General features: G+C 42.8%; 1 protein-coding gene across 2 annotated transcripts in view; it reads right to left on the reverse strand.

The window, feature by feature from the left end:
• The window catches only part of SRBD1 (S1 RNA binding domain 1), a 180,847-nt gene extending 168,743 nt beyond the window's left edge, over window positions 1-12,104 (reverse strand). For both annotated transcript variants that reach the window (XM_045189474.2, XM_024552858.3), the window contains exons 1-3: window positions 12,049-12,104; window positions 6,525-6,604; window positions 3,458-3,638 (exon numbers count right to left, since the gene is read on the reverse strand). In XM_045189474.2, the coding sequence (XP_045045409.2) occupies window positions 3,458-3,638; window positions 6,525-6,604 (261 nt within the window). In that variant the 5' untranslated portion in view covers window positions 12,049-12,104. The remainder of the gene's footprint in view (window positions 1-3,457; window positions 3,639-6,524; window positions 6,605-12,048) is intronic.
• Window positions 12,105-12,958: the final 854 nt, after the last annotated feature.

The raw sequence follows: 12,958 nt of genomic DNA on the forward strand, positions 1-12,958 counted from the left end.
TAGAATGACTCCATCAGAGCTGGTAATAACCTGATCAGATGAATTGACTTCGTTAAAGAATGTGTCAATCACACAGAGGGTTGTCAGCCATAGAGGAGCAAAAACCCATAAAAAGCAAATACAATCCACATTCTTCTAAGTAAGGCACGAGGAAGAGGAAAGCTGAGCAGCAGATTCTGGGTATCTCGGTCCCAGTGGCAGGACGAGCCTCCTGCGACACGGACACAGACTACCTTAGATTCAGGCAACGGAAACCTTCATCTGTCCCTGCGATGGGCACAGAGCCTAGACCACAGCAGGCACTCGATAAACCCAAATGAATGCGTCTGTCCGGGTCTCCTCCTCTGAGTCGATGGTCACCAAGTAAATTTCTGATTCCTATTTGACGCCCTACTTACTTCAGCCTCTAAGGGGAGACAGTGCTAGTCATAAGAATTGCAAGTTCTTACGATTGGATCAAAGTATTATTAAACCAGCACTCTAGTTTTATACATCACTCTTAGGAGCATGGCTGATATAAAAACACCTGTGAGAAATATGTACCAGTTCCTGAAGTGCTGACAAAATCACCTTCCTGACTTAGAAACCCAATTCTATCACTTACTATCTATGGTCCACCAGCAAGTCACTTAATGTCTCCTGCCTCGGCCTTCTCGTCTACAAAATCAGGACAATAAGAGCACCTGCCTCAAGAGGTTGTTGTGAGGATTAGGTAAGACAACCAAGTGCAGTGTTCAGCATATTGCCTGGCTAATAATAAGCACAAAATGTTTGCTGATACCAATATCATTACCACCACTACCACACCTAGACCACCTCCTAATAGGGAGAAAAGAAGTAGATGGAGAAATTAAGAAAAAAATAAAATGACTGAAGGTGAGAGATTTAAAGTAAGAGGGGAAAAAAGGCCAACAATAATAAATTAGATACTGAAAGATTTCTTCTCTGGAGTCATCAGGCAAGATCGAGCTACTGTTTCTCAGTGTTGTTCACAGACCCCTGGGGGACGCCGAGACCCTCCAGGGAATCTGTGAGGTCAAAGCCACGTTCGTAATAATGCCGAGACATCACTTGCCTTCTTCACAAATGCTGAAATGTGCGAGGATTCGGCAAGAGCAATGGCAGCAAAAAGCTCGGCAGCGGCGCCTGGCTGTAATTACAGTCACTGCTCCCTGCACTGCCACACGCTTGCGATGAAACAGTGTCAGTATCACTTAAGAATACAGCAGTAACAAGTACTAACGTTTAAAATGTCGACCCTTGAAGGCATATACTTTTTCAACATCTGAGCTGCAGTCAGTGCCCAGCAAGCACTCCTGCTGCCCGCGACGTGCGCGGACCTGCGGGGCTGTCCTGGGGAAAAGCACCCCTGCGGCCGGCTGAGCTGTGAGTCAACCCAGCTTCTTTTTCCATAAAACACCCCTTTCACTCGAAAGAATGAGTGACAAACTACGGTTAATCAAATGTGGGTTTCTGTCAGACTGTCACTTCAAAGAAATACCTGTCTTTGGGCCAATAATAAAATTCAGCCTTTAAAGGGAAAATTAGAAAATTTGTACCTGCTTCTATGAGCTGGACAGTTTTCCCACACTGTGACGAAATCAGTGGTTACATTGACACATGTGAATTTCCGACACTGCATGATGAGAGGTACTAATGTTTAGGAGATAAGCATAAATCAGTGGACCCATATTTTCCCAAGGACCAATATGTTATAAAATCATGCTTGGGTAAAAGATCTATTCATATTATAACACAGACCAATGGATTTTAATATAACAGGATAAAAAGTTCATTAATGTGGTCCAGCTACCACCATAGGACAAACCTTTAAGAAACTACCACTTACTCCAGGCCAGGTAGCTCAGCTGGTTAGAGCATCGTCCTGATATGTCAAGGTTGCAGGTTCAATGCCGGGTCAGGGCACACACGAGAATTAACTAATGAATGCATGTATAGGCAGAACAACAAATCAACCTGAGTGTGTCTCTCTACCCCCTTCCTCTCTCTCTAAAAATCAACAAGTAAATTTTAAAAAACAAAGAAACCACCACTTACTGAGTTTTGGTAAAGAATCGAATACCAATATCCACATTTACTTGAAAAATCTATTTTCAAGTAGCCACACTCCATTTTCCACATACCAGGGAAAATCTCCGTGGAGGCAGGGTTTTCCTTGAATAGTTCAGTTATTTTCTGTCACACATGAGAGGCATTTGCAAAAATGTAAAACAATATTGTTCTTCTCACTATTTTTTTGTGTTGAAAAAATATATACTTATTTTTCATTGAAGTGTTATATGTATCAACATGTAACATCTTTATTTTTAAATTGATTAATATTTTTTAAATGTCTCATTAATTTCTAATACAATAAATATTGATAGATATAATCCACATAAGTAAAAGTTCTTTGGGGTTCCCAATAAATTTTAAGAGTGTAAAGGCATCCAAAAACCAAAAATTTTGAGAAACATGGATCTAAACTATCAAAAACATATGGAAACATCTCTCCATTTTTTGAAGGTTCTAAGATTCTATAGCTCCTTCAGTGCTTAATAAGTTTATTAAGCCTCCATGACAATATTTTTCCTTTTTATAGTTAACCTGAACCTTTGACAGACTGAATAATCAAAGTTTATTTTCTTTTGCTTTCATGGGTTTTTTCAGTCACTCTTAACGAATGGTTATTATGTAGCCTACGACTAAATCCAAGACTAATTCTGACCATTTTTCTCTTTGCTATCTCTGTAAGTAGGAAATTATCTAAATTAAAGAGTGGCTCGTTGTATCTTTACCAGTTGAATCAGTCGGCAGGCCTTAGCCTTAACTTTGCCTTGTGTCGTGTGAACTTGACAAATAACTGGAAAGGGATAAGGAGTTAGGGGGAAGCTTCTTAAAAATTAGATCTAAAAGAACATTGTTATACTGTTTAAGGATTGAGCCAATGGAAGAAATGCTGGCAGAAGAAAGAAAAGGGGCGACAGAGGGAGCACAGACCTCTCATTGAGAAGGTGGGAGGGGGTGGGATCTAAAGCCCAAGCAGAGGGGCCAGCCCCTGAGGGAGCAATGGCGTTTCGTCCACTGTCATAGGGCAGAACATGGATGCAAAATAGCCGGCCTGGTAGTGAGAAATGAGAAACGTCCCATGTTCTCAAATACGTAAAAGGCAATGTCAACAGCTGAGAGAGAAGATAAAGAAATCTAAGTAAGTTTAAGAAAAGAGAAAAAAACACAGTGTGCTTATGGCAAGATACACATATATGCCAGTTGATAAACATTCCTTCTTCTCCAACACAGAGGATCAGAAGGTAAATGTTATTAAAACCCGTGGCAGAGGACACCGCCGCCCTGAAGTCACTGTCCTCTATCTGCTTTGTCCTGTTGTATGTAAGGAGAAAGGAACATCACTAATCAGGAAAGCACTAGTGTCCCGGTACGCAGCCAAAGCACCTACCAGCACCTCCTTAACAGCGGCGCCTTCCGAGCCATCGCTGATCTGCCGGGCACTCTTCTTCACCCGGGGCGCCCTCTTTGGTTTGGATTCCTTGCGAACAGGTTGCTTAGGGTTTCTGGGGACTTTCTTTTGGGGCTCCCAGGCACTATCGTCCTTGTCATCGTCTTCAGAGGCAGATGATCTAGGAATAAATTGCCAGAAAAAATTTTAGGAAAACTGAAGCCAAATGTTAAAGGCAAAAACAGACAGACATATAATGCTTCTTAAAAAGAATAAGGTAAGAGGTGTTTAATATAAAATGGAGACATGTGAGCACAGGCCATGAACAGATATTAACAATTAAACAAGAGTTAATCAGAGACCAATGTAAAACCCCCTGATGTGCTGTAAATCACAAGTCTCTCTCAGTTCCCCGTCACCTAACAGACGGATACACGCACATACACTCAAGGCGCAGGAAATCATTTATCACCTTAAGCAATTTACTGGGTCATGTCACACTATAGTCACCGTGAGGTTTTCCATTTTAACAGTGAAAAGCACTTAAATAATTTCCTAACCGCTAATCAAATTCATTTAAATCGTATTAAGTTATTCAGACCAACCTAAAGAGTGGAAAATGGCTCTAGGAAACACCCTCAATTACAAAAAGAGCCAGTACCAAGACCCTTACTGTTTTATCCTTTTGTTCCTTCCACACAATGGATCTGTTTCCTCATTAGACAGCGTCAGATGCAGCTACAACCCAAGAATTAAACTCATAGCGACAGCAGAGAAAAAGCAGTATATGAACTGTGGTAAAGGAACACCACACTCCTGTCAACCCAGTTAATTGTATTTCTATCCCTCATGTGAAAGGTCAGTACTGGTGGGAAGGACAACCACTTCCTCCAGTGAAGTCGAATTGAGATGTCCGGCTTTCTGAATGGTTTGAGTTCTGCCTAGGGGCAACAACCTGACTGGAAGACTGCTTAGCTAAACTAGGCTCTAGAAGAGCACAGTTGTGGTAGGTCAAGCCACAGATAGTCCCCAAGTGAGTTATCTACAAAGGTAGATGCTAACTAAAGCCTACAAGTAAGCAAAACCCCCCCACAGAAAATCACGAAACTAGCATAGCACAGTAACAGTGGAATTAAAGGGATGAGATTTAGAAAACCAAGGAATCAGAAAATCAGGGTTCTCCTCTTCATGCTCTCACCAAACTGCACAGAATGACTTCTTTCCTCCTCAGTCTCATCATCTGTCAAGCAGGAATTATTAACTTTATTCCACATGGGGTATTGCAAAGATTACATGACGGGCACAAAAGTGACTTCAGTCGTTATCCAGAAAAACTCAGTACCGGTCTTACTTTATCAAACATGAGGCAGTTCTAAAACAGCTAGTCAGCTCTCACTCCGAAGCAACTTGACCTCTCAGCAGCACCTGGCGCTCGCTCCTTGGAGCACGTCTCCCACACCTCCCGGAACACCGCTCCTCTGGTTCCCCCACGTCCCTGGCAGCTTCCCCTCGCTTTGCTTCCCGTCCTCCTCTCCCCAACCTTTCAATGTTGGGACCCTCTGAGACTTAGTCCTCAGCCCTCTGCTCTCTAGGCTCTTTTACTAGATGACCTCAGCTCATCCTACAGCTGAGAATAGAAGAATCTCACTTTTATGTCTCCAACTTGACCTGAGCTCAAGAGTATCCATTTTCATTTGATTTCTAACAAGTGTCTCAAACTTACCAAGTCCAACACGGAACTCCTGATTTCACCACCTTCACACCTGATCTTCATGCTATCACCAAATTCCTGTCTTTCCTTCACACCCCAAATCACATCCAGCAGCGTATTCTGTCTACTCTATCTTTAAAGTATATCCCAAATTAGACCACTTCTCACCATTTTCTCCTCTAGCACCCACGGCTTCTATAATAATCTCTTTAACTGATCTCCCTGCTTCCATTTCAGCACCACTACAGTCTGTTTGTTCACCCTCAAGAAACGAGAATGATGTCTCACAAATATAAACAGGATGTTATACCCCCGCCCCCAAGCCGGCCAGTGGCTTCCCATCCCACTTCACACAAAACCCTAACACCTTGCCACAGCCCATTACCTATCATTCCACTTCCACTACCTCTCTTGGTGACTCTGGCCTGGCCACACTGGTCTTGCTGTCCCCTTAACACTTCAAGCTCATTCCTGCCTCTGGGTCTTTGCACTTGCCGTTCCCTCAACCTGGAACACCCATTCCTCAGCATGCCTCAGATCAGATCTCTGCAAGTTGCCATCCCAAATCTCATATAGAGTTCCTGCCATACCCCCCAAAGGAAGTTTCCCAACTACTGTATCCAAAATATCCCCCCACTACAACCACTCCCCATGCTCTCTGTCCCTTGCCCGGCTTTATGTTTCTTCACGGGACTATCACTGCCTAGCCCTGGTCAGTCATTTATTTAATACATTTCTCCAGGGCACCCTCACAGGGAGCATCTGAGCATCTGGCAATGACTGGAGACACTTTTGATTGTCACAGCAGGGGGTGCTGGGAGAGAGCTTGGGAGGATGCTATTAGCATCTAGTAGGTAGACACGCCAGATACTGCTAAATATCCTACATTGCAAAGGACAGTCCCCCCTCACAGCCAATTCTCCAATCAATAGTATTGAGGTTGAGAAACCTCTCTCTAAAGCCATACAGGGTGTGGCAAAAGTAGGTTTACAGTTATTCATATGGAAAATACAGTAAAAAATTAATAATACAAGAATAAACTCTGTGCTTCACATACGCACAATTATAAACCTACTCTTGCCCCACCCTGCATGGAAAAACTCGCTGCTCTCATGAAGCTTATGTAAATATTGTTGTATTTTGAATTCATTACTTTCTCCTTGTTCATCAGGACCAATGCCTAAACAGAACCGGGACACAGCGTGAGCTCAATAAATATGTGCTGCATGAATGACGGAAAGGCACAGCCTTCTTCACATGCAGGTAGTGGAAGGACGCATTAACTCCCTCAAATATCCATCACTCTCCCACCCCCACTAAACGTGTGTGTGTGTGTGTGTGTGTGTATTTGCTTACAATTCAGAGAGGGAAGAAAATTCATCCTTGGATTCTGCAGTCTGGACCTTTACTTTCGCTCTTCTTGGCAATGATGACATCTCGAAGAAACAGAACATGAAATCAGCATGATTTGAATCACCTGCATGACTGATACTTCTTCTGTCTACAAAATGAGGTGCCATGCAAAACTACAACCCCAATGGCTCTGCTGCTGGAAAATGCCATCCGTGGGGGGAAAGAAGAGGGCCGTTCACAAGCCCGAACACTGGTTTCCCCTCTTATGTGGCTGCCATTTATGACAGCAGCTAACACCCTTCCAATGGTTTCAAAAGCCTGATGAGTGTGAGCCATCTTTGGTAAAATACAAGTTCCTAGAGGGTGACAATTCATAGTTGTTCAGAATTATATGAAGGAGTAAACTGTTTTTGATGGTTTATCAGACAACAAATTATAAAGGTCTTTATTAAACTATATCTATAAACTATATTAAACTATGTAAGAAATAATTTCCACCCTGGCCAGCATGGCTCAGCTGGCTAGAACATCACCTCGTATACCAAAAAGGTTGGGGGTTCAATTCCCAGTCACGGCACATATGGGAGGCAACCAAAAGATATTTTCTCTCACATCGATGTTTCTCTTTCTATTTCTCTCTCTCTCTCCCTCCCTCCTCTCCTGTTTCTCTAAAAACAATATACATATATTTTTTTTAATAAAGCTACCAGTGCTTCACACACTAGGTTTAAAAAAACAAAAAGGAAATATTTTCCCTCTTCTATATCTTCTTACAATATATCTTCTTCTGACAGTCCATCTACAAAGTTCACAGTCAAACAGTGTTGACTGACTGAATAAGCAGTCCCATTATTCCTAAAACAAGATAAGCCATTCCCTTATAATAAAAAAACTCAATTTTAAATAACAATCACTGAAGCTACTAAACATTTACCAAATTCAAAGTCCTGGCTCTAAAAAAATCAAGACAAATTACCATAGACATCATATGATACACGAAATAACCAGATTTACTTTAGCAGATAAATTACCTAAACAATGTATGTCAAACCACAAAAACTGTATTAGACTCTGACATATTTGCAACCCTTTAAACAAGCTCCTAAATCAGGCATATGTTACAATGCCTCTGGTTCTACCTTCCACTCGGAGGAGAAAGACTTCACAGAAACACTGGCAAAGGGGTGTCACAAAAGGGAGCATGTTCTCCCAGCGGCCACAGCTCAACTCAGTCCAGACAGAGCTCCTGCAGGAGAGTGCACGGAAGGAACCAGGACAACAAAAGGAAAGTCTCCAGGAAGTAGAGAGGATGAACTTACATCTTTTCCTTCACCCCCTTTTTGCGAGTTCATGTGTATGCAGGTCATTCTCCCTGAAATGAGTGCTTCTAGACACTGACCAGAAAGGAGTGGGTAACTTGGGATGACTTTATTGTATGTACTTCACAACAATAAAACAAAAACAGAGCACGTTAGTGTGTGATGGGGTGGCAGTTCAAACCAGGGCAGAAATGGATAATTCAGTGAATGGTAGTAAGACAATCAGCTACCACTCTGAAGGAAAACGAGTGTTTAATTCCTACCACCACACCATGAACAAAAACATATTCCACACTGACAAATAATTCTAAATGTACAAAATAAAATACAAAATACTACAAAAAATAAAGACTGTTTTCATGATTTTGAGTGGAGGTGGGAGAAGAAAAGTTTTCCGAAGCATGACTCAACTCCCAAAGCCAAAAAGATAAACAGATTTCACTACATAAATATTAAAATCCCAACTTAGCAGTGGGAGAAATTCAAAACCAAACCAATTTACTCCACAGTATCCTTAAAAAAAAAAAAATTAAGTATCAGGAAGCAGCACCTGATACCTTGACACTAAGGGTAAGGGGACTAAGGACTGGGTGTGAGCTGTCTGAGGCAAAGGACTATCTCTAAATGCCCTACTCTGCTTCATGCTCTGCAGGCTGACCCTCTGAAGAGGGTACAATAGAGTCGCTAGACTAGAGGACACCGAGGACAGTTGGGGGCACGGGAACCACAGGCACTGAATGCTAACCACAGCGAACTCCTGCTCCTGCCATCTCATCCCTATCCTCCTCCTCTTCTCCCAGTAAGCTCCCAGGGAGCTGCCTGGCAGATCCTTAGCCTCTAGGGAGGAGAATGGAAAGGGTCTTCTCTGGAGAATCTTACCAGCCCAAGAATAAAAACCTGAAGGTGCACCCCAACAAACAACCAGGCAGATCATTCACTCCCACCACCCCATTCTACAATATACCTGAATCGGAACATGCCCACATAGACCACTATGCACCAATGCTAGCTCCACACTTCAGCCTTAATAGAAATGTGTTTAAAATAGGGATAGACAAAAACTTGGCAAGCTCATAAAATTTTGATTACTCATTAAGGAAGACTCCTCTGAAAAAAATATTTCAAAGTGCCCCTTTCGGGCCGTCTAGAGGCAGTTACCATAGAAAGATGAGTAGGATATAAACACGTGGGGGGGAAGAGTACGATTTTGAAAAGGAAGGTGAGAAAGGAGAATATGCATGAACACATTGGCCAATTTCAAGCAGATCAGTTTAAGACAAAGTATATATAAAAGCTAAGGACCTAGAAATTATTCCTTAAAAACTATCTATGCCCATACTCCCAGGGCATAGACTATCTATGTCCATATCTATACATACTCCCAGGGGTATGCAAATTCCAGTTTAAAGACCAATGTTCTTAGGAACTGTATCTCTATCTCCATTCTCCAACGCTTCCTTACAGTGTATTATAGGGTTTGGTCAATAGGATTTGTTAGGTTGGATGAACCAAAATTTCATCCATTTCCATGGTTTTAAATACTTTATCACCTACTTAACCCATTCCTTCCCCGGCCTTTTCCATCTCAGTAAATGGTACCACCATCCACTTAAGATGGATGATTTTTTGCTAAGCCAGAACCTTTGAAAAATTTTAACAGCTTCATTGAGCTATAACTGACATGCAATAAACTGTACATGCTTAGAGTATACAAATTTGGCCCTGGCTGGTGTGGCTCAGTGGATTGAGCACCCGCTTGCGAACCAAAGGGTTGCTGGTTCAGTTCCCAGTCACAGCACGTGCCTGGGTTGCAAGGCGGTCCCCAGTGGGGGGTGCATGAGAGGCAACCACACACTGATGTTTCTCTCCCTCCCTTTCTCCCTCCCTTCCCCTCTCTAAAAATAAATAAAATTTTTTTAAAAACTTTAAAAGTGTACAAATTTGGTAAGTTTTGACATATCTCCACACATCTCCACAACCAAAATAATGAACACATCCATCAGCCTCCAAAGTTTCCTTCACTCAGTGAAAGCCTTGCAAATCTTTTTTCCTTTCATCTCCCACATCTAGTCTACCAGTAAGTCAAATAAATTTTTCCTCCAAAATGTATCTTAAATCTCTATGCCCTCCAGTGAGTCTTCAGGTCCCACTATCTCTCAGCTGGACTACTGTTATAGCCTTTTAACTGGTGCCCTGCTTCCACTCTTGCCCCTTCAACCCATTCTCCACATACCAACTGAAATTATTTAGACAATGCTTAAAAACCATTCCATGATTTCCCATCCTCCACGTAGAACCAAGTCCTATTTTTTACCGTTGCCTTTGAAAGTGCCCTGCAGGACTGACACCGCCTACCTCTCTAATCATCTTTACCACTTGCTGTGGCTCCGCAGCCATAGTCACACGCTTGTTGCTGGAACAAGCACGACTCTTTCCCACCTCGAGTTCACTCTGCCTGGAGTATACTATTCCTCCTGCTCATCTCAGTAGGCTGGCTCCTCATCTCCTCTTAGAGGTCAATACTTCATGCCTAAAACAGGTGTCCTGAAAGTATCACAGGACCCTGTTTACTTTCTTTATAAAACACTATTTAACATAACCTATAATTATCCTTATTTGTTGTCTGCATTCCCCATGCTTACTTCATGGAAGTAGTCACCATGAAGGAAGAAACCACATTAACCTTTTTCATTTCTGCGTCACACAGAGCCTGGCCCTTAATAGCTGCTCTGTAACTGCTTACTAGATGAACATAAGAACACAGTCTTACAATGGTCTCTATAGAGGAATATACATTTGTTTTCCCCATCACTATTAGACAAAAGTCACACATGGAACTCATTGCTTTCTTGCAGAAGTGATGGCACAGAAGAACATTCCTATTCTTAGTGGCTTGAGATTTTCCAATCTACCAAGCTGTCTTACCTCTGTGGGCACCTGAGCATATTCAAATCAATAACTTGGAGGCTTCTGTGACGTTGCTAAGTGAGAAGGCACTAAACTAGAGCACGTGAAGATCTGAAGGGTGGATCTCTCTATGGAGCATGTCCATAGGGAGCCTTTCCCCACCCGCTTCACCCAGGGCATTCTTCTTGCTTCTCGCTTTCTCCTGAGCTCCGAGGGCCCTTCTTTTGCCTCTGTGACTTGTTTCCTGAGCCTATTTGTTTCTTCTAAGGCCCACTTCTTCTACCTCTGTGACTTTCTAAATAAACTTTGCTTGCATATAAAAAAAGAAAAAGAAAATCAGGAGAAGGGCACAGGGAACTCTGCATAAGACAAATATGAAAATAGGAAAAAACACAACTAAAAATTTAAGGAGAGCAGAGGGGAACAACTTTTTCAGAGACACCTAAAAGTTTCCCTAAGGGTACCATCAGAAGTGGTCAGAATGTCAGCATAAATGCCCAAATGAGTAATGAAAACAAAATACTAAACCTGAAAGAGCCTCTATATTTATTTATTTTTTATTAATTAATTTTAGAGAGAGGAAAGTAGAGAGGGAGGGAAGGGGAGAGCGAAACACATGGATTTGTTGTTCCATTTATTGTTGCATTCATTGGTTGATTCTTGTAGGAGCCCTGACTAGAGGTGGGACGAGCAACCTCGTTGTACGGAAACAATGCTAGTTCTGCCCAGCCAGATCAGGCCAGTGAGTTCAAATGGTTTATTCAAAGGCAAGAGCTATGTGGCAGACGGAATAGAACCCAAAGCCCCAAACACCAAGACGCTTGTTTCCCATTCCACATGCATTACATTAATAACATGCTGTCCCATGGGAAGTTGCGGGAAAGTTGCCCGGAGAGTTTCCATTCATTCCTTTCCTCAACAGTTATTCAGCGCCTCCTATATGCCAGGCACACCGCTGAGAATGCAGCTGATTCTGTCATGATCCGATAGTGAAAAGATGCTTCCTCCCCATCTCCAAAAATTTGAGCTATAACCGCAATCTAGGTTCGCCAGGGCTTAATTTGCCCCTAGGCGCTAAGAGTTGCATTTTGACGAAGATGCGCCTGGGAGCTACGAGAGGTTTTCTGGATGTAAGTTGGTAAATAGAGACCGCAAACAGTAAGAACATCTCACTTTAATAAGGAACGTTATTTCCCAAATGAGCGCTCAAAACTTTTTAAATTGCCCAAAAAATACTGGAGCCCGAGCGCCGGGCTGACCCGAGCCCACAGGATCACCGCCAGGGTACACGCTCTGCTCACCTTCCCGCACCATGTATCCGAAGGCCCGGGATTCTGTGTGTGTGACTACATCTTCCGGTTCCCGCCGGAAGTTTTTCAAATGCCGGAAGTCCCACCTCGCTTCTCCCGGACTGGCTGCAAAATCACTGAGCAACTTGGGCAGGGTGGAGCCAAGCTGGGTGGGAGCGAGGCTGGAGAGTGGGCTGGGATCACTGAGGTGGGGGCGGTGGAGGCGAGGCAGGAGGTGTTGCAAACAGGGACCCGCCTTCCTGTTTTTCTTTCTCTTAAACTGCTTTACTGCTTCTCATTACATTACTAGAATTTGCAGTAGAAAAATGAAAAATAGTCATGTTGTATTCTTCCTAAAGTCAGTTTTTCTAAATGTTATTTAATTTCTAGGGGTGTTTTACCGTATTTCATTAACTCCTAAGCCCCGAGGTAAGGTGTGCTTCGATCTTATGAAAATATTCAGATTTTTAGGTGAGGACTTCTGATGAACCCTCACGCAGCCCACGATATTCACTTTACCTTAATGGAAGAGTTTAGTCCTACGGTCATCATTACCTTACTTGGGTCTCTCGGGCAGCTTGGTGCACTGCCAGGTGCGCCGATTTGGAAGCCTGGTTCTTTCCGATACTTAGTACTACACTTGTCTTTGAACCTGTTTCCACTGCCTTTACCTGATAAGGCACCAAACACAAGTTAGGGGTGAATAGTCAATTAATTGGGGCAAACGCAGGTCCCAGGTACCTAAACTTCTTGGGCAAGAAGGGAAAAGCCCTGCCCCATTTCATTTTCAGAGTCTTTGAAAGTGCTAACAACCTAGTATCCTAGGTGAGCCCTCCTCCAGGTCCAGCATTTCCGTTCTCTTCCCACGAAACACAAAAGTAGCTCCTGTTTATTTCAATGACTCCCAAGTATCAGCCTCATT

The sequence above is a fragment of the Desmodus rotundus genome, chromosome 5 (genome assembly GCF_022682495.2).
Source record: "Desmodus rotundus isolate HL8 chromosome 5, HLdesRot8A.1, whole genome shotgun sequence".
NCBI lineage: Eukaryota > Metazoa > Chordata > Mammalia > Chiroptera > Phyllostomidae > Desmodus > Desmodus rotundus.